Source organism: Vombatus ursinus, unplaced genomic scaffold, assembly GCF_900497805.2.
Source record: "Vombatus ursinus unplaced genomic scaffold, bare-nosed wombat genome assembly UNPS02014786.1, whole genome shotgun sequence".
In the NCBI taxonomy this organism is placed as follows: Eukaryota; Metazoa; Chordata; class Mammalia; order Diprotodontia; family Vombatidae; genus Vombatus; species Vombatus ursinus.
In genome coordinates this window covers 49,398,264-49,420,971 of record NW_020954564.1, presented here as the reverse complement: position 1 = coordinate 49,420,971, position 22,708 = coordinate 49,398,264, and the positions used below count along the sequence as shown (strand labels likewise).

At 43.6% G+C, this 22,708-nt stretch overlaps 1 protein-coding gene across 3 annotated transcripts in view; it reads right to left on the bottom strand.

Annotated features, from left to right (window-relative positions):
- The window catches only part of LOC114046893 (multivesicular body subunit 12B), a 327,435-nt gene that overhangs the window by 10,628 nt on the left and 294,099 nt on the right, over positions 1–22,708 (bottom strand). The window contains exon 10 of one of the 3 annotated variants that reach the window (XR_003569565.1): positions 914–1,010. The exons of 1 other annotated variant lie outside the window; for it this stretch is intronic. Coding sequence is in view for 1 of the 2 variants with exons in the window: in XM_027867498.1 (XP_027723299.1) it covers positions 19,831–19,917 (87 nt within the window). In the remaining variant the exon portion in view is untranslated. Of the gene's footprint in view, positions 1–913; positions 1,011–13,361; positions 19,918–22,708 lie in introns of those variants that run through there. One more of the 3 variants, XM_027867498.1, reaches the window with a different exon arrangement.

The following is a 22,708-nucleotide window of genomic DNA, read 5'->3' as shown; positions in this document are numbered from 1 at the left end:
TTATTTTCAAAGTCCCTCCCAGCGCTAATAGTTTGTGAACCGGCCTGCTGGGGAAGGGCTGGGGGAGCGGTGGAGGCCAGTTGCTCTCCGGGCTGTGCTCTATGTGGTGGGACTGCAAGGGGATTCCCTCCCTGTTCCATTGCTGAGTGTCCCCTAAGCTTGTGATGACAGACCAAATGATCCCAAGAGGAGTACACACCATACAGCTCATTTTCTGGAGTGAAAGCTTCCCCAGCTCCAGCCAAGACTTCTTGACCCTCACAGCTGAAACCCGCCCAGGGGGGAGCCGCAAAGGGCTCCCTGTCCAGCCTTCCCTCCCCCAAGCCTGATGGATGCACAAATCCTAGATCCCCAGATTCCTGCTTTGGGACAGACTCTGATGGGCTTGGAGAGTGGGACACACCAGCCACACCCGCCTCAAATGTTCAGCACAGCTTTAGCTCTGTGGCCCAGATCCCATCCCCAACAGGAAACCCTGCAAAGGGGGGGTGGGGTGGGGAGGGAGGAGGGCTCTGTGGGTGGCCATCTGGGGGACTGATGAAAGCTCCAGATACTGCCAAGTCCCAGAATGCACTGGGAAGCCACAGCAAATGGGAAACTGAGTGAAGGTGGAAAGGTGGGACCAACTTGGCCTGAAAGCAAATTCCCTTTAAGTGAACATTCTGGAATAGTTGTCACAAGCTATAAATGCCTCATTCCTTATTCCTCCTCCCACCCTCCTTTTCCCCCATTCTTTCTGTCTTTGGGTAAGGCCCATGTCCATGCTGGACATATCCCCACACAACCTCCCTCAGGGGGATCCACTCTTTGCCCCCCCCCAGTGAGAATGTAATTCCATGGGTCAGGAACTACAACCAGACCCCCTCATTTTACAGAAGAGAATAATGAATCATAGAGAAGCAAAGTAACATACCCAAGGTCATATAACCAGCTGATAGCAGTATCTAGACTCAAACTCAGGTCCCCCGACTTCAGATTCAGGTCTTTTTCTACTATAATACGGTTGGGACCTAGGCAGAAAGGGGTAGACTTGAACCTGTCCTGAGTGGAAGAGAGGGGAAGGGCAAGAATTCTTGACCTATCACCTCACTTTTGTATTTATGCCTTGATTTTAATAATAGTAAAAATAAAAGTAATAACTACTCACATTAGTACTTTCCTCAGAATAACCATGTGAGGTAGGTTGTGAAAATATTACCCCCATTTTACAGATGAGAAAATTGAGACTTAAAGACTTTAAAGAGACTTTAAATACTTAAAGTCACTTGACTTATCATAGCCAGAGTGTGAGAACTGGAATTTGAATCCAGGAATTCTCACTTCAAACCCTGAGCTCTTTCCAATATATCAAATCTAGGCCGTCCAAAACTGGGTAAATGAGCCCTACTCTGGTCACTAATCCAATAAATCAATCCAATAAAACATTTATCAAGTGCCTACAACATACTGGGCACTGTGCTAAGCACCAGGGATACAATGAGTAAGAAGACAGTTCCTGCCCTCAACAAGCTTACAATCTAAAGGTCTGTAATTCTTTACAATCCTTTACAATCTAGTCCTACTCCTGGTGAGCTGAGGCCACATCCAGCTGTCTAGATGCCTGCCCCCTCTTCCTCGTATATTTGCTGCTTACTCAAGGTACTTGGTAGGCATTTATTCACAAAGGCAAGTCAAGTGACCTGGGTCCAAGTCCAGCCTTGACGCATCTACTGTGTAGCCTATGGCAAGCCACTTCACCTCTCCACGTCTCAGTTTCCCAATCTGTTAAATGGCTTAAAACAGTACTCACACTACTGACCCCACACGCTTGTTTAAACTATCTCCTCCCATTCCCCTCCATTCACTCTATAGTCTGATAGGATGATTCTGTGTCCTCCCCTCCCCAGATGATCTTGAAGCCCCCTTCTTGGCTTCTGTCCTCTCTGCTTTTACTGTTTACTATGTATGAGGCACCATTGGGCATGGGGGCTACAAAAATAAAAACAAAGAGTTTCTTTTCTGCTGTGGGGGTGGGGGAGGGATAGGCAACACTTATTCAAATAAGTGTAATTTAGAAGTGATGGCTGTGAAAGAGAAATTCAGTGAAAGCCCTCTAGGAAAATTCGAGAATACTTTGAGCTGGGAAGAATGCTTGCTTACCTCACAAGGTTGTTTTTATGAAATGGTCATGTAATCTTTAAAGTGCTATATTGTTACTTACATTACTAATGCATAGGTTTGACCAGGTAACACCCTCCCCCTCCTCTAATAAATCTTCAGTGGCTCCCCATTGTCTGTAGATAAAACATAAATCCATTGTCCAGTATTGCAGGTCCTCCCCTGTCTGAATCCCCCTACCTTAAACGCAGCCTCATTTCATGTTATTCCCCTCTCCAGTATTCCAAGCTCTAGCTGGCCTACAAGCTAGCTTTTCCCCAAGCAGTAAATGAAAAGTTAAGCTACTTGCTCTGGGTCATACTTGTCATAAATGCTTGGAATGCAGGTCTCTCCTGACAACTCCAGTGGTTTCTACATCATGACATGCTTCCTTGCTAATAAGATTATTTTGGCAGCTGTGTGAAAGATAAATTGGAGAGTGGGTAAGTTTGGAGGAACAGGAATACCACTTAAGGATCTATGTAACAACAAGCACACACAGTAGGTGCTTAATAAATGTTGATTGATCAATCCAGGTGAGAGACAAGGAGGGACTGAACTAAGGCAGTGACCAGGTAAGTAGGGAGAATGGAAGGGGGAGAGATTTGAGACATGTTGCTGAGGTTGAAGGGATAAGATTTCCCAAGTGATTAGATTTAGGGGGTGGGAGAGAGCAAAGTGCCAAAGACGACTGAGGTGTTAAGCCTGGGTGAGTAAGAAGATGGCAGCAGAGTTAAGGGAAAATGGGAAGATTGAAGGAGGGGCAGGTTTGGAGGAAAGATCCTTAGTTCAGTTTGGGATTATTGAGTTTCAAGTGCCCAAGGGATATCCTGATGGCTGTGTATAACTCGAAGTAGGAAATGGTGGACTGGAACTCAGGAGAGAGGCTATGTACATATCCACGCTCTTTCCCAAAGTATAGATTTGGAAGCCATCTGCATAGAGGTGAAAATTAAACCCGTTGAAGCAAATGAGTTCATGAAGGGAGAGAGAGTAAAGAGACAAAGAGAGCAGATTGCAGGGGCCTGAGTAGTGATTCTGCAGAGGCAGATTTAGGCTGAACTGGGCCGGGGGTGGGGGCGGGGAAATAACTTCTTAATGATCACAGCTATCCAAAAGCAAATAGTTTCTTTTGGCAGGTAATGGTTTTCTCTTGGCTAGAAGTCTACAAGGAAAGGCTGGATGACTTTGAGCGGCAATGTTGCAGAGGGAATTCTTGATGAGGTACAGCTTGGATTAGATGACTTTGGGGATCTCTTCCAAGGGTAGTGCATGATTCTAGGAATTTGGCAGGGAAAAGGAGAGATACAGGAAGATAGGTTGAGGGGATGGTGTGGTCAAGAGAATATTTTTTAAAGGATAAAGAAGACGTGAATATATTTGTAAGCAGTAGTGAAGGAGAGATTAAAGAGAAGGAAGGGGACAGGTTCAAGTGGAGAGGTTAGCCTCTAAAATATTCTGACAAGTGTTTTTCCAGCATCTACTAGGACATCTTCAGTAATTTTCCTGAGGGAGCCCACTCCATCTTTGGATAGCTCTATTGATAGCAATAATAGTTAACAATAACTAGCATTTATATGGTGCTTACTATGTGCCAGGTACTGCGCTAAATGCTTTATAAATATTATTTCATTTGATCCTTACAAAAACTCTATGTGGTTGGCATTGTTATCCCCATTTTACAGATGAGGAAACTGAGGCAAACAGAGGTTAAGTGATATGCCCCAAGGTCACACAGCTAGTAAGTGTCTGAGGCCAGATTTGAACTCAGGTCTTCCTGACTCCAGACCCAATGCTCTATGCAAGGCGCTTCCTAGATTCCTCTAAGTAAGAACAATAAGGACAACATCAGCAATAAAACTAGAATATCCACTGCCTCCATAGCACTCCTACACTGCCCTCGTGTCATGGAGGAGGCCTCCTGTTGGAAGGACGTGGTTTTTCATTCATTCATTCATTCATTCAACGTACATTTATTAAGTACCCATTATCTGCCAGGCTTTATGGTAGGTGCCAAGGACACAAAGTAAAAAACAAATTCCCGCCCTGAAGGAAAATACAGTCTATTGGGGGTAACAACTACATGAACACAGAAATACACATACAAACAGAGCAGATGGGAAATCATTTCTAAGAGATGGAGTACTTGCACCGGGAGGGCAGGGATCAGCTTTTATTTCCTGTCCAGTAATACTTGAGTACTGGGGAGGAAGCCAGGGATTCTACAAGGAGGTGGCAAGAAGGGGAATACATTCCAGCCCTGAGGGAAAAGCTGTGCAAATCTCTAGGTAGGCAATGGAATGTGTATGGGGAATATCCACCATCTCTCCCCAAATAGTGGCTCCCATACATCAGACCCATAATTTACACAACTAGAGGTGAGATGATCTAACGATAAAATACTCCAAATCTAAATTTGGTTCCCAACTCTCCCAATCCTCTCCTATTACAAAGGAATTAGGATTTTATGAGAAGTGTTGAAAACTACTTGGCTCATAGGAGACTGGTGAGAACAAGGGGTAACCTAACCAGATTCTCCCCTCTTCTCCCTCCCCTTTTAAGTTCCCTCTTCCCCAGAGATTAATAACAGAGTCAACAGTTATATAGTGCTTACTATGTGCTAGACATTGTGCTAAGGGCTTTACAGATATCTCCTTTGATTTCACAACAACACTGGGAGGTCGGTGCTAGTATTATTCTCATTTTACCAGTGAGGAAACAGGTAGTCAGCAGTTAAGTGACTTGCCCAGGATCACACAGCTAGTAAATGTCTGAAGCTAGATTTGAATTCAGGTCTTCCTGACTCCTGGTTCTATCCACTGAGCCACCTAACTGCCCCACAGCTATATACTAATCTACTTTGTGTTTACTTTTTGTTGTAAGGGGGCAAGAGGCAAAAGAAAAACAACAAAGGCATCAAAAGGTAGAAGAGAAGGCTTTCTAAATGCTGAGGAAACATCTTAGATCGAATAGCTTGATTACGAAAAGGTGTGAGAAGATGAACTTGCCCCAGGGCACATATTGCTTCAATACCTTTGTTCCCAGCTCCTCATCTGCACAAGACTCAATAGGAATCTGGGAAGTATAACTTGACTGATTGTCATAATTAAAGGTGGAGTCCAAAACTGAGGGAAGTCACCTCTGAACCTCAGAAAGCACGGTTGAATAGGAGAGTCTAGACTTCTCCCACCTGGAGGTGGTGAAACAAGATTCTGAGAGAGTAAAAGAGGAGAGGCTTCTGTCAAATCTAGGTTAAGGGTTGTTTTCCTTTCTAAAAGAGCATTGCAACACTCCAGCTGAAAAAGAGTGTGGTACCATCCAACAGCAATTAAACAGAAAAGTGAGCAGTGACCTGCCTGGCTCCACCCAGCAGCAGCTATGCATTTGCCTGGTCCAGCCCGATGGCAGTCAAGTCTGGTGAGGAGCCAGCAGTGAAGTCAAATGACCTACTTGACCCAGCCCAGCTCAGACCCCATGTCCTAGCCCAGCTCATCCATCCATCCCTCCACTCAGAGACACTATGCCCAGCAAGGAGCCAGGCTAGCTAAGCAGCAACTCATCCAACACCAATGCCATGCTCCTCAGCAAATTTTGTAAGGAATCTCTGTTTCTGGAGTTGTGAGTTACTTTGTCCAGGTTTCCTACAAATATGCCTCACTATCATTGTACTTTAAGTTGTTCCCACTCCCAAGAGATTCTTTTATGCCTTTGTGGGAGAATATGCTCTAGGTTTGGAGGGAAGGTACTTTGTGGCTATTGTTGTTGTGATTCCATTTGAATAAATGCCTTAGCTAAAGAATTGAGTCTACTTGTTGGTTGTTAAGGGGGAAGCACACTGGTGGGGGCTCATGAGCTACAGTATTAGTAAGATTCTTACCCACAGGATTACCTCTAAAACCTGGAGAATAGTAGCAGCTGTTCCTCTAAGGTCCCAATCTGCTACTGCCAGTGTAGGTTAAGGAGTAAAATCAGAGAGAGTGCTACACTATGTTGATATTGTTTCCCACCCCTCCTCTTCTAGAATGTAAGCTCCTTGAAGGTGGGAATTATCTCCCCCCCCATTTGTCTTTGTATTATGGAGACGGCTAAATGGTACAGTGGCTAGAATGCTGGGCTCAGAGTCAGAGTTTAAATCTGGCTTCAGATACTTCCTAGCTTTTTGACTTTGACCTTGGGCAAGTCACTTATCCTCTGTTTCCTCAGTTTCATCAACTCTAAAATAGGAATAATAATAGCACCCACCTTACAGGGTTGTTGTGAGAATCAAATGAGATAACATTTGTAAAGTGCTTACCACAACATGTGGCATATAGTAACTGGTGGCTAATAAATGCTTATTCCTACCAGCACCTAGTATGATGCTTTGCTTGTAGTAGCGACTTAATAAGTTCTTGATGAATTCATGAGAAACCATCTTCCACTTCTTTTCTCTTTGTGGTACGTATTATATCTCCCTCGAACTTGATTTAGGAGGGTTACAGTTAAGCCAACAGAATTCTGGTTGACTTGTCACAAAATCCATGTTGCCAGAAAATCACAGTAAAGGACTATGGCTCCATCACCTTTCCTCTGTTTTGTCATTTGAAGTCCATGCCATTCAGCCCACCTTCTGGAAAGCTTATAGTGTCCTAGTACAATCTGAATCATGGATTAGGCCCTACAGTTAGAATAGATGGCTTCTAAGGTTCTGAGTATTCTCTAAATGAATCATGAAGGAGTGGAGGCAGAAAGTATAGACAATTTTTCAGAAGGTCGCTTAAAAAGTTTTTAAAAAAGTAAAAGAGAGAGAGAGAAAAAGAGAGAGAGAGAGACAGAGAGAGAGAGAGAGAGAGAGAGAGAGAGAGAGAGAGAGAGAGAGAGATCTGAGGCAGCTAAGTGGTATAGTGGATAAAGCACTGGACCTGGAGTCAGGAAGACCTGAATTCAAATCCAGCCTCAGACACTTCCTAACAGTGTGATTCTGGGCAAGTCACTTAACCTGTTTGCCTCAGTTTCCTCAACTGCAAAGTGGGAATAATAATAATGATTACAACACTTTCCCAGGGTTGCTCAGAGGATCAGATGAGATATTTGTAAAGTGCTTAGCTTAGTGCTTATTAAGTGCTTGTTCCGTTCCCTTAGTTTCCTCTTCTGTAAATTAGAAGGAAGGGAGTAGACTAGAGGGTTTCTAAAAATCTCTTCTAGCTCTATGAACCTGTGAGCCTTTGGTCCTTTCTCTGCAGTGCCTCCTCTCTCCTGTGAGCCCATACACAATTTCAGCATTTATTCCTACCTCTATTCATATGCCTCTCAAATCTATGCTACTAGTACCCATATTTTCATATCAGATTCATAGATTCAGACATTCTTCCCTGGAAGGGACCTTCGGGCTCCTCGGTTTACAAATGAGGACCATTGGTGAAGTGACTTACCCAGGGTTGAATGATCAATGATGAAGCCAAGATTAGAATTCTGTTTTTTTCCCTCTGTAAATCACAGAATATGAGAGTTGGAGTGAACCTTAGACAACATCCTGTCTCACTTCCTATCCAAAGCAGGAGTCTCAGAAAAATGATCATTCAGACTCTGTGTCAACATTTCTAGCGATAAGGGAGCTCACTGCCTCACAAAGCAACATATTTCATTATTGGAAAGCTCTGTCAATCATTTCTTGCTTACCATAAAATCCTAGAACAAGAAAGGAATTTCAGGGGGTATTTAGTCCAGTCTGTACCTGACATCACCAAGTGGATATCCACTAGCTACCTGAACACCTCAGATGACATGGAGCTAACTACCTGAATAAAGTAGTTAATACCATTGCTGGACACTTGTAAGTTTTAGAAAGTTCTCACTTATATGGAGCCAAAGCATACCTTCCATGGACCCTTGGTTCTGTCCTCTGGAACAACACAGCCTAAGTCCAGAAACATGATGATCCTTAAGATAGTTGAAGATGATGACTACAACCCTCCTGAATCTTCATGTCAAATATTATATCTTTTAATCCAACTTTTAAGATATGACATCCTATCAGCATGTTAGTTGTCCTTTTGTGGGTGCAGACTGTTAATATTCCTCTCTCAAATGTGGTGCCAAGAATGTCAATACCAATATTATGCCTGTGGTTTCAGCGGTGCATAAACTCCCTCTTCTGATGAAAACTGTCTATAATTTATAGTTTTAGAAAGTTGCTCGGCAATCAGAGAGCTTAAGTGACTCATTCACAAAGTTATTCACTATTAGAGGCAGAATTTGAATCCAGGTCTTACAAAATCCAAGTCTAACCCTCTATATACTACGTTGGCTCTTAGTACCCAAAGCTGAATGTAGTATTTCAGGTCTGACTATTGCTAACTACAAATTGGGTCTCCTTTTATCTGGATACTACACTTGTATTAATGGACCCTAAAACTGCATTTTGGGGTGCTCTTATTGAACCTGAAGTCAGCTAAACTCTCCTGCTGTTAAACTTTATCTCTCCTATCCTGTAGCTGGGCAGATGATTTTTGAACCCAAGTATAGGACTTTACATTCATCCCTATTACACATCCCATCCAGTAAATTCCAGCACACTGTTACAACTGGCCCTGTTTCTAATCGCCTTCAGGACATCTATACATGGATCTTCTTGCCCTAAGTGTAACCTGAACACAAACATCTTCATGCCATGTTTCTTTGCTCAACCCTCAGCCTCTTCTCTCTCTACCTCAACATTTGCTTTTTACCTCTAGCTCCGAGAGTAGTAATCAATCAACATTAGTATTCCTGGAAAAGGTAATGATTTGTCTCATAGCCCCACTCAGAATACCTGTAATTTTCTCAAGAGAAATTCCACTCCCTGGCCACCACTCCTTTATACAGGGTATCTGCCCCCTATTAGAATGGAAGCTTAAAGACAGGGACTCTTTTGTTTAAAAAAAATCCCTGGAACATAGTAATAAATCCCCTCTCCATTTTTATTTATTCAATCCATGCTAAACTCATAAAATGTTAGAGTTGGAAGAGATCTTAGAACAGACTTGGAGTCAAGAAGTGCCCACAGATACAAGTGGAATGTGACTTGGCCAAGATCATATAGTTAGTGGGTATCAGAGCAGGGAGTCAAACCCTGGCCTCCTTACAAAGATTCCATCATCTTAGACCGCCCCAGTAAGCTGCAGTTCCTTTCTGATTGTCCCATCTCTGTTAGTGTTGTTCTTTAATCTCTCAGTCTCCAAATCTTAGTCATCTTTGACTTTATCCTATCACTGGATTTTGCCGTTTCTTCATTTAAAATGTCTCCCAGGTCTAGCCCTCCCTCTCTATTTCCACTGATACCTTTCTGATGTTGGAGATTCTCATCATCTCAAACTAGGATTATATAACGGCCTTCTAGAGCTAGACTCCTTATCCTTCTAGTCATTAACCCACAATATCTCCTTACGCTCACTCTTGTCCATGTGCCATTTGGTCATGGTGTTTTCTAGGCAAGTCACTTAGTCTCTGTCTCAATTTCTTCATCTGTAAAATGGCAATAACATGTACCTTCTAAGGTTATTGTGAGGATAAAATGAGATATTTGTAAAGCACTTTGCAAACCTTAGAGCCCTAAATAAATGCTAGCTATTATTATTTCTGAATTTCTAAAACTTACAAAATATTCACATAGGGTCTCTCATGCTAAACTGGTCTTTCTACAGTAGCAGGTTACAAGCACACAAATGGCTTTCTCCCACCATATGACACCTACCCTGTCTTAGCATACTTTTCCCATCTCTTCTCACCAAACCTTCTATGTATTCAAATACTTAGTTCAGGGTCAGCTAGGTGGCACAGTGGATAGAGCACTGATCCTGGATTCAGGAGGACCTGAGTTTAAATCCGGCCTCAGGCACATAGCACTTACTAGCTGTGTGACCCTGGGCAAGTCACTTAACCCCATTGCCTAGCCAAAAAGAAAAAGACTTAGTTCAAGTTATATCTCCTTGAGCAAGCCCTCCCTAGCTGTAGGAGCCTTCTGTCCATACTTTCTTCCTTCTCTGAACTTCCACTGCACTCAGGAAAAGAGGTTGTGAGTTATTGTTACACTGATTTAGCAATCACCAGATATGATCTACTTTGTACTTTAATTATATGAATATCTTAGCTCTCCAAACAGACTACAAGCTTCTTGAAGGTAAGAGCTATGTTACAATTTCTTCTGCCCTACTTCTTAGAACTTAAGTGCTCAATGGCTAGCATATACTGATGATCCTAAGGAATTGTATACTTAGGGAAAATATTAAAAGAGAGAGAGAGAGAGAGAGAGAGAGAGAGAGAGAGAGAGAGAGAGAGAGAGAGAGAGAGAGAGAGAGGAGAAAGGACCAGCAGCAGGGCCGGTTGAAGCTCCACTGTAGTACCATGGAAAGAATGCCAAGCTTGGGGTCATAGCACATCAGTTTAAATCCCAGCTCTGCCACTTATTCCATTGTAGCCAGGGGCCCAAGTAACCTCATCTTTCTAGATCCATTTCCTCCACTGTAAAATGATAACTTTGGATCAGGTGACCTCCAAGGTCTCTTCTGGAGCTGCAATCCTGTCCCTGTTTACCGGGCATAACTGGGAAATCACTCATGATGCTGGGAAGTGAGGAGTTGGATTTTATTATCTCTAAGGCCCTTCTCAGCTATGAAATTCTATGTTCTAATGAGAAGCATTATAGGGGGAGGACAAAAAACCCTAGATTTGGGGTTGGGAGACCTAAGAGGGACCATCTTCTACCTGCCACACAAGCTTTATGATAACAGGCACTTAGTGAGTTACAATTTCACTGAGTCAGTTTTCTCATTTGTAAAATGAGAAAATACGTAATAATGTAAAACTTAAGTAACACTTAAGACTACCTACCTCACCGGGCTGTTGTCAGGAAACCCAAGCCCTTTTTAAACCTCAAAGCACCATATAAATCTGAGAAACTCTTAAGATTTCTTCAAAATTTACTATTTTATGTTCTAACAATCCATTCAATTCCCTGCTAGAATGTAAACTTTTTGAAGGCATCGACTTGACTCAGCACATATCTTGACTCAGCACAATGCCTTGTACATTGGAAGGACCTAATACTTGTGATGAATTGAATTATTGAAAGATCCAATTCACCTCTCACATCTTCCTTCCTACATAATAATAATGATGATAATGAAAATGAGAGCATTTACCTTGTTTGTTACTGTTTACAAAGCTCCTTATAGTCACTATGTCATTTGGTTCTCACAACAAATCTATGAGGAAGGCGGTATATGTATCATTTTCTAGATGAAGAAACAGGCATAGAGAGGTTAAACAATGTGCCTGGAGCCACACCACCAATAAGCAGCAGGCAAGATTCAAACCCTGTTTTTTTTATCTTGGTGCCATGCACTTCACAAAAAAAAACCACACAGCTATTGCACCATTTAACACTTTTTTTTTTTTGGCTGAGGTCCCTAGGATATTCCATGTTCGTGGCTTCCTTCTAGCTTAGCAGTCTCTACTCTAAGGCCCTTCCCCCTCTGACATTCTACTATTGTTACCATCTTTGATCAGATGGCATTGCCTTTGCTTGATATATTCTTTCCCAAATGGGGAAGGGTTCCTTAATCTGGCAATAACAGGGCTGGAGGCAGTGACGTCCCAGACTATGATGTCTAGACCATAAACTCAAAGGTCATATGTACAGAAAGAGCTTTGATGATGAAACTTGAACTGAAGTTTTCTTTCTTTCTTTTTTTTTTTTCTGAAGTTTTCTTAAAATCAACCCAGTGCCCCCTGTCCTACATGAGCAAAAGCCCTGCAGCCTCCTTACATTAGTGGTTTGGAGTGGCATCTTGTAAGCAGGTGAGCAGTCAGGACAGGATTGAAATTACCAGGAACTGCAGGTAGTATGACTGTCTCCTCCAAACTTAAGAGACGCCACTCACATACACACACAGACATGGGCTCCAGGGCAAATGAGAGAGAAAAAAAGACCTCAGCATTCTTTTGCCTCCTTTCAGTTTAAACATTCATTTCACATTTTCCTGGAAAACTGGAGGTTTTTTCTCCTTCAAGAACCTATCCTGAGGGTATGGAGAGGCAATTACAAGAAGATAGATACATTATCCCCCCTCACCTCCTGAATCCTCCTTGTCCACAACTAGGACAGCCAACCTCTCAATCTAAAATGCACAGAAGGGCAGAGGACAAACTACACCCCACAAGATAGAAACTACACCCCACAAGAGGGACTTTGGATACTTCTGTTTAGAGGTTGGATCATCAGCATTCCCCACTTGGTGGTAAGAAAGTTCGATCATTTAGAATACAGGTGTTACTCAAGGGTCAACTGAAGGTGGGTGCTCTCTCTTTCTCTCTCTCTCTCTCTCTCTCCCCCCACACAGACACACACGTGTGTGTGTGTGTGTGTGTATATATATATGTATATATATGTATATATATATATACATACACATATATATGCATTTAGAATAAGAATCGTCTTAGTGCTGAAGCACAACTTAGAACGCTATAATGTTAGGACTGGAATGGACCACAGAGATCACCAAGGAGGAATCTGAATCCTAGAAAGTAGCAATTAACTTGCTCAAGATCACACAGATGACTGGAACAGAGCCAGAGCTGGGGTCACAGGATCATAGATTTAGAGCTGGAATTGACCTTAGAGGTCATGTAGTCTAATACTTAATTTACAAAGAGGTTAAATGATTTGCCCAAAGTCACACAAGTAAGTAACTGATTAAAATTAGGTATGAGCCTAGGTCCTTTGAATCCAAAGGATTCTGGGGCAGTGAGGTGGTACAGTGGATAGAGTGCTGGGCCTAGATTCAGGAAGACTCATCCTCCTGAGTTCAAATCTGGCCCTAGACACTTAGTAGCTATGTGACCCTGGGCAAGTCACTTCACCTTGTTTGTCTCAGTTTCTTCATTTGTAAAATGAGCTGGAGAAGAGCAAACCTCATATAGAGTCATGAAGAGTCAGACAACAACAACAAAAAATAACCACAAAACAATCTTTGCATCCAAAGCCAGGGCTTTTCCCACTGTACCACGCTGCCTTTTACTAGAACCCAAGTTTTCTGATTCCTCAGTCCTGCACCATCCCACTATAGTGGGATCCCTCTACGCTGGGGGCAAAGTCTAGGATTTCTCCCCATTTAGAGTTGGACCTTGAATTGACGCTGAAGTCAGTGTACTCGATCCTCTGGGGATTCTGAGCCAGGAGCAAACAGGGAAGCAGGGAGGGCTGGTGAGAAGTGGTTAAAACAAACTTTTATTTAACAAATTATATTAAGAATACAGATTAATAATCACACAGTGAAACTTCCCTTTATAAAATACAGGAGTCACCTAAAATAAATACAAAAGGTAATAACATAATGAGATCAATGCACAGTTAGTCCGATTCTGACAGCCCAGCAAATGCACAGCATCTTGACCCTGCCTGGCTACTTCATAAAGGGCTTCTTTCTTCATGGTGGTGTGAGATGATACAATCTTCCACGTAGATGTTCCTCTCTCAGCACGTAAGATAGAGAGTAAGAAGCTGAATAGGGTTAATTTGTTATTCCATGGTTGGCTTTTCAAGTCACCAGAATTAAGGGACACTTCTGCTCAAGCTTTCAGGGAGATTTGCCCTACAGGCCAATGAATCCTCTGTAATGGCCCAGTGGTAGCAAATGTGGTTTGACATGCTCACTGCTCCCATTTGGTGTCATCTTTGAGAACTTTTGAGTCCAACGTCCTCCAGGAATTACACACTCAGGTGGAAAGCTAGCAACAGGCTGCCTGCGGCAGCCATCTTACAAAAGAGTAAGTTTGATCCACCCATCTCATCTCAGAAGCATAGGATACAAACGACGGAAGGGACTTTAGAGATCATCTGGTCATAGGATGATGGTGTTGGAAGGAATCTAACCCAACTCTTTTACTTTACACAGGAAGAAAGTGAGTCCTCCCTGCCCCCTTCCCCAAAGGGGAAGTAACCTGTTCATCCTACACAGTAGCAGCAGCAGCAGCAGCAGCAGCAGCGCCAGGATTCAAACCCAAACCTCCTGACTCTACACCTTGCTCCCTTTGCACTCCATAACTCGTCTCATTTTACTGGTGAAGGAACTGAGGACCAAAGAGAATTGACTTGCCAAGGTCACCCAGGGAGTGAGCAGCAGAGTCAGAAAAACTAAGGGCTTCTGACCCCAGGTCCAGTGTTCTTTCCACTGTATACCACCCTGATTCTTACAATGGGAGGAAAATTCTGGTTTAAGGGATAGTCTGCAACTGAGCTACGGGGTAAGGGCAAAGCAGCACAATTCTCATCTCCATTGTCTTAATGGAAAGATTGACTCCTCTGCAGAAGGAAGATAATAACATAGTAGAGGAACATGTAGCTTGGCTTGTACCACGGGACGATGAATGGTAAGATGAGGTGGGAGACTGGGAAAGGAATGGAAGTAAGTACCTGTAGGGCCTAGAGAGACCCAAGATAAGGGACCCTTCACATCTTCAAGAACATTTCTAATTCTCCACTCCCACGCCAACTGTAAGGCCATTGCCTCACTGTGGGGTGGACGCTGGATAAAGCTATTCCAGAGAAGCAGCAGCTCTGGCAGACATTCAGGAAAGATCTAGACGGGTCCATTGTTCAAAGAGCCAACTTTAAGGATAAGAGGAGGAAGGTGGTCACCAAGAGGTTGTTGTCTAGTGAACATTTTTTTGGCCATGGCAATTACCTCACAGGGCCTTAGTCTTCTCCTCTATAAAATTATGGAGTTGAATAAGATCATCTCCAAGTTCACTTCTAGTTATAAATCCTATGATACTATGCAAACAGGAGAAATCTTCTGAGTTGCAAGTATCTCTATTCTAGATCCGGACATCATCATCTTCACCACGAATTCAGTGGTCCAGGTAAGAAGTCTGTACCTACACTGTACAGAGAAACTAGGTGACATTACAAAGGGTATTTCAAGACTCACAATGTCTTGCTGAGCACTGGCTCATCTGTCCTCCCAACCCTCTCTCCTACTCTAAGTGGGGAAAGAGAAGACAGAATTAGGAATCGTTTAAAAGGACTTATCACACATACATACACACATACACACACTCTAACACATGCCCACACCAATGTGTTCTGCCTATGGGCATCACACAATTATCCTAACCTGGTTTTTTTTTTTAAACAAATTTCACAGTCAATGTGCTACAGAAGCTAATTCCTTATTGTTAGTCTCAAAAATGTCACTACTGGTAACACACAGGTTAACTCAAGTTCAACATTTTGAACGATACGGCTCCATACTAAATACTGAAAACATTAGTTGACAACATGTCACCTGGAAACGCTTGAGACTGTTGTTTGGCCTGGGGAAGGTCAGGAAGGGAGCTCATCTGAAGGTATGTTCAGTGTTCAAGTGGTCCTTGATCTCTAAAAGCTTTTCTGAGGTGAGAGGCTTGAAGGCCCGAGGATAGTGAACCGTAAGAAAAGCCTAATAGGATTTAGACCTGGAAGCAATTTGAGATTATCTAATCCAACTCCCATCATTTTGTGGAAGAGGAAAACTAGGATCCAGTCAGGGTAAGTGATTTACTTGTCCAACGTCATGCAGCTAATAAGGAGACAGAATTTGAACCCAGGTCCTCTTGACTCCAAAAACTATACTCCTTTCTTGACACCATGCTCATCTTTCCCAGGAGATAAATGTCCATGTTCAGTGTTCTACCTTGAGCCTCAGTCTCCCCGATTCTGAGGGAGGCCATACTATCACATGCAAAGCCAGACTCATTCTAAAGGGGGAAGCTTTTGCTTTAAAAAATGGCCATCCTCATGAGTTCTCTTAGGTCTGCAGAACTGTAGGATTCAGAGTTGGAATAGACCTTAAAGATTAGATGGTCTCTAACCCTCCTTATAGACTGGGAAACTGAGGACCACAGAGAGGAAGTGACTTGCCCACAGTCACATATCAGGCAGAACTCTGACTTGAACCCACATCTCCTGACTCCCAGTCCAGCTGCCTTTCAATGAGAATGTAAGCACCCTGAGGGAAGGGACGATTTTTTCGCTCTTTGCATCCTTAGTGTCTAGTATAGTGTACTGTACACCCCAGGCACTAAGAAAATGCTTTTTGAACTGAACTGACTCTGTCGCCTCTCTCTGGTACCAAAGGGCTCACCTGATTCCCCCAGAAACAATGACCTCGTGTTATTCCTTTCATCCTGAATAACGACGGCGCAGCTCCTCTATTCTCTCATAGCTAGTATTCCTCTGAGAACACTGTTGCCAGAAACCAGCGGCAATCTTCTTCAGGTGCCATTAGATAAAACAGAGGACCTGGCACCTGGAGTTTCCAAACCCTCTGAGTTGCACCTTTCTTCAAATATTCAACATGACGAGTCTTAGGAAGGTCGAGGGCTTTTTGTCAGTTTTCTATGAAAGTGAAGAGGAGTAACCGCTTGCCTGCTCTAAGGGAAATAGGAAGGTTTTCAAGTAGAGGTCTTGAAGAAGAAGTCATGTGCTTTGTTTGTCCCTTTGCTTGACAGGGACATCGTAGAAGGGACTCCTTCTTCAGAAAGGCGCCTGGACCAGCAGACCTCTGCAGCTCCTCTGAGATCTGAAATGCTACGGGGGCTGCACCAGCCCAGTCACTCTGTCGTCCCTGCCAGTACAAAGAATCTACAAGTCTAGGAGTCCAGGTCAACACGTGCTAAAAAGTTTCGCTTGGAAAAAGAAAAGTTGGAAGGTAAAGATGATGAACTGAGAGACAAGTTCCGACTTGTCTTGAGACCAGTCACAGACCTAGAGAAGAGAGGGAAAAAATAAAGGCTGACTGACACTCAGATCCAGAGGCAGCAAATAGCCTTATGATGAGGATGAAACTCAACAGGCTTGACCACAGTGATATCCATGTTTTACTGACCTCTCTGGCTCTTGGTTATCACCTGCTAGGTTTCCTAATATCTGGCTGATTCTGAGTTGGGTATAAAACAAAAATGAGAAATTAGGTTGATCTTCAGCCTCCATGGAATTGGCTGAGAGCTTGGGGTGGGGGAAGGGCGGTCTCATGATCAATCCAAATATCACTCAGGAGTGATAAGACCCTAGAAGGTTCATATGGCCCATCTCCATTTTTTCTTTCTTTCCTTTTTTTTTAAAACAAGAGCAAACAGATTAAAATGAATACAAGAAGCTACCTTCATGGTGCAGTGAGAGGAAGGATAGCATGGAAACACAACACCGGACCTGGAATCAGAGGACCTGAGTTTGAATTCTCTCTCTGCTACCAAGTACCTGTGTGATCTTAGGCAATTTTCTTTCCCTCTCTGGGCCTCAAGCTTCCTATCCTCCACTGTTAGGGCTGAATGGAACCTTGGGTCATCTAGTCTAACCCCTTCTTCACACTATGGTTGGAAGGAGCAAACCTTACGCCAAATTTAAGACTTATGAGGGCAACATGAAAGTGCGTGGAAGGGAAAACAAGGGAGGGAGAGAGAACTAGTTTCCCTGGATTGGCCTTGGTGACAGCAGAAGAGTTTATGGACTGACTGTATGCACCCAAGGTATTTTTCAAAGCACCAGCTACCTGAGCCATCTCCCAGCTGGCAGCTGCTTCCTACAGCTGGGCACAGGTCTTAACAGTGTTGCTCAGTTTTGCCCTGTCATACCAGAGCTGTCATACCCAAACCACACAGGATAAAACAGAGTTAATATCATCCTCCAAATCAGATCTGGGGTTTGATGCTGATGTTAACTTACGTGCTTTTGTGAAAGTTGTTCTTTTTTTCCTGTGGCTTATTTGTCTATAAAATGCTAAGGGACATTTGCCCAGATGACAGGATCAAAGCTGGAAGGGAATTCAGGGATCTAATGCACCCCTTAATTTAGCAGATGGGGAACCCTAGGCCCAAAAAAGGGCTAAGTGCCTTGCTTAGGGTCACACAGAGGTGGGTTCTCCTGACACAATCTCATCCTCTCTTCAACACACTCTGCTGTGTTACATATGACATACCTGACCTACCTCTATCCTCCCCAGGGCACCATTAAGCACCCTCTCAAACACACTCTCTCCAGTATCTGGTGACACCCAAATTCTAAAAAATTCACACTCTAGTGAACTAGGGGAAAAAAACGAACAAAAAACCCACAACACTCCACAGCAAACAAATACAGACATAGCTGTGCAAAAACAAGTTTGTGCATCAGAGCAAGCCAGGAGCTACGGCAACACCAGTTATTAGGGCAAACACGTCTTCAATGGGATGGGGCCACTAGGACTATCAAAAAAAAGCCCAAACTTCCACTCAACACCTATTTAGTGGGAAGTTCTAGTTCACGGCCAGAATTTTGTGACATGGCCGTGACTTAGAAAAGCAGCACAGGTCAAATGGACTGTTCGAAATGACTTGTCACATGAAGAAGCATCATCCAGACATGCACCTGGCTTTGGAAAGCAAGCGAATCCCCATGCAGAGGCCCCATTCCTTGGGGGGGCAGGCAGGGGCAGATGCTCTGGGCAAGAGGCCTCCAGGAAGGTGCTTGGCTGAAGGGGTGGGAGGAAAATGGGACATTTTCCTCGTTCCATTTCAGCATCCAACCAGGTGAGTTGAGAGTGGACAAAGGCTCCCATGTGGCCAGTGAGGTACTACAAATGGGGTGGGCAAGAAATGGGCAAGTGGCTCCCTGTGTGACCTGCAGCCCAACAACTCCAGGACCATACTTGGGCTCTTCTCTAGAACATCATCCACCTTTGCTTGGGGGTGGAAGTTGTCTTTTCCCAAGAAATGAACAAGTCCAGTCTAGGGATCAGGGGTAACTGATGTTTCCAGAGAATTGTCCAATGGGAAGCCTCAGAGATCAGTTCTGGATGCATGTTCCCAAAGTTACCCAGTCCAGCATCTTAGTTTTACTCTGGTGGAAAGAGATACTTCCTTGAGCTTGATCCCGATTATAGCCAAAGGTGATTTTTTTCCAACAGGCTGCTTGAGGTTGTGTCACCAAAGGACCTGGGTTGATGGGCCAGCAAGCACCAGAGGTGCTGATGCAGGCTAAACCAACCCCATGAAAAAGTCAATTGAGGACAATTAAATTTCTTAGTGGTACGCTCACAGGTTAAGCACACTCGGTGGAATATTCCAGAGCCAACATTAGTCAAAGCCAGTCACCAGCCACCAGTCAGGGGATACCTTCAGTGTGTGACCAGTTTAACCATGTGACTATGGGACTCCAGAGGGACTTCCCAGGGGCAGGTTATGTTGTATTATACAGATTCGCCCTCTCCCTTTTTTCTTTTTAAGGGGCCATTGATCACCATGGCAAATGATTAAAGAAAAAAAAATTCCCAGGATGACTTTGGGATAAGGGTGGGGAGGCATTAGATAAGCAGATGAAAAATAATTTTACAATTTAAAATTCCAGAAACCATCACGTACAAACAATTGTGCCTCACTCCCCCACCCCCCTCAATGTTAAAGTGGGTGAAGAAGAAGGGTGGATTTTTTTTTTGTTAAAGAAGGGTCCTCCAAGGTCCATGGAAGGGTTTGGAGAAATGTCTCCAGGAACACTCCTCAGCTTTGGGATGGGGCTGCCTTCCCCTTTCAGTAGTATCTGTGTGTGTGTGTGTGTGTGTGTGTATGTGTGTGTGTGTGTGTGTGTGTGTGTGTGTGTGTGTGTGTGTGTGCCGGGCAGCTCTTCTCCACTGGCTCCTGCCCCTCCTTCCCTTCTGGTCCTCAGGACTGCGGTATCTGCTGACATCTAGTGGGACTGGGTGGGAGTCTGGCAGCGGCACTCTGCTCCGTCCGGAAGCTGTAATCGTACTGAAGAGAAGAGAAAGAATTCAGAGGGATGTCTTGTCCAGCGAATAATGAAAAAGCAGGATTTAAAAAAAAAAACATCCCCCCACCTCTTCCCTGCCAAAAGCCCAGCCAAAATGACTGGGACACTTAAATGAAGGTGGAATGGAAAGTGTGATGGAGTCCTCAGGTCTGTGGTCAAGTGCTGGCTCTACCACTAAATTATCTGGGTGCCTTTGGTCAAGTCACTTCCCTTCTCTTGGCCTCAGTATCTTCCTCTGCAAAATTGGGAGTTTGACAAGAAAAAAGCACGTACCAAGGACAACAATGAGAAGGGAAACAACAATAACAAAAACACAACTAAAACCTGCACTGAATGACCTGTGATTATTCACACAGGGAATCAACCAGCCTCGTTTCTGGCCCATGGTCTCCATAGTCATCATCCACAACAGTGGGTCCTGTATAGATGAGGCTCTTGGCATCCTTGTCATGATTAATGCCAGTCCAAAACCAAATGCCACTAACCAACTATCAAGCGAGCTTAGCCCACGTGGCAGTGTGCTGAGAGGAGACAAACCCCTGCCAGTATCAACCCTAAGACTCTGGTAGCAGCAGTCCACAACCTTGGTCCCAAACGACCCTGGAAGAGCAGTGAATTTCCCCCTCCCCAGGCCTTCAGCCCTGTAGACATGATCCAGGGAAGCAATCCCTGACACGTTGTCTCTACAGGTGCTGTACCCCATGTCACAACTGCTGAATTCCTAGAGAAGAAAGTTTTTGTTACCAAAGTCCTTGTCATTGTCAGATGGCTCAGTGGCAGAAACAGAAGGTTTTAGCAAGGGAAATGACACTAAAGAAAATACACTACATCTTCCTTGCTGTGGCACCTAAGGACCAGTGGGCCCACAATCCCCATCAGCCCTGACGCCAAAGCCTCCAGTATTGGCTGTCTCTTCCTAATGAAATGTAATCTGTGAGAGCGAAGATTATCTTGATTTTATGTCTGTACCCCCAGTACTTAGCACAGAGAGGGCACTAAATGTTTTTTCATCAATGATTTATTTAATGATGGCCAAGTTCGGAGAAGAGATGAGGAAATTCATCTTCCTCCTTACTTTGGAGAAGTGGGTGGAACAGTGGCATATATAACCTGACTTCATTGATGTATTTGTTAGTTTTGCTAAACTATGTTTCTTCTCCTCTTTTAAAATTCTTTGTCTTAGAGGATCAGCCTCTGGTTGGGGAAGAGGGATATATTCAGAAATGAAATTGATAAAAAACCAAAGTCAGAGAGAAAAACTTTAAATGAGGGGGTTGGACCCCCATCGTACCCAAGCTGTTCTCTAGGTCTACCATTCTATGTTTTAACATTGTGTGCTCTATGTTCTAACATACTATGTTCTAATGTCCCTTCAAATTCTAAGTCTATGCTCTAATCTACTATGTTCTGAAGTCCGTTCTAGTTCCAGTATTCTGAGGCTTATTTAAAATTTCATGTTTTATGATGCATTGAAGAAGATAAGAAGGTCAACTCCAAATGGGAAAATGGCCCTTTCATATCAAGGCATCTGATGACAATTACTGAAAGAAAGTTCAGGAATAAATGAGATTGAAATGAGACACTAGTTGCAAGAAGGCCTGAGCTACAGGATTGAGGTTCCTAAGAGCTGGAGGGGAAATCAGAAGGTAACTCATTACTCATTACAAGGAAGGGAAGAAAGGGGGCCTTTAAATTTTTTCTTAAAATAAAAATGAAGAAGCCAGACTGCTAAAGGTCAAGGCTTATGGCTTCAGGAAGATACCACTGTCTTGCTGATAACAGAATATTTTCTAAGTGTCTACAGATCTTCTCTATAGGTTTTTTCAGGGTAAAATGGGGAGAGGGTAGTTAGACTGGAAGGTTTTCCCCAGCTTTGTCTGATACTCCATGATTTCCTTTTAGTGGCAGATATAGACACCAAACAAAGGAGGAAGGTCTGAGGTCTTAGGTCCTGCTTCTTCACATTCCCCTTTGGGCCTTATTTTCTCTATTTTTAGGGTACTGAATGTGATTTCATCCATGTAGGGAACTCCTGGGTAAGGAAACTCCTCATGTAGCTCAACACCTTCTCTGTAGCTTCAGGGAGAAGAGAGTTTCCTTGAGCACTGGGAATGATCTGCCCAGTACCACAAGCTAGCATTTGTCAAAGGTGGTTCTTGAATGCAGGTCATCCTGGCTTCGAAAATGGGTCTCTTTTCCCTAGTCTGCCATGTCCATCTCTTTTTTTTTTTGGAGAGATCAGCTCTATTCATTCATTCATTCATTCATTCATTCATTCATTTATTTATTTATTCATTTTTGCGAGGGGTTAAGCGACTTGCTCAGGGTCACACAGCTAGGGAGTATCATGTGTCTCCTAACTCCAGGGCTAGTGCTCTATCCACTGTGCCACTTAGCTGCCCCTACCATGTCCATCTTTGGGGTAAGAAGTTGGTTTTGGGGGGTGGGTGTGCAGCAGGGTACAGTGGACAGAGTGCTAGCGTTGGGAGGCAGGGAGACCTATGCTCAAATCATGCCTTTGATATAGAATATAACCATGGGCAAGTCATTTGACCAGTCTCTCCGTGTTCCCAGGCACTCTCTCAGATTATTAGTTTCTTATGTCTATCAGTAGATCTGCTTTGGATAGAGAGAGTTTCAATATCAAGAGATCTGTACGTGGATTGAACCACAAATCCGGACAAAAAAAATAGTGAGGGCGCTGGACTAGATCTCTAAAGCTCCTTTTGGGTCTCCTAGCTTATGTTCCAAGATCTCTTCCAGCTTAATAGG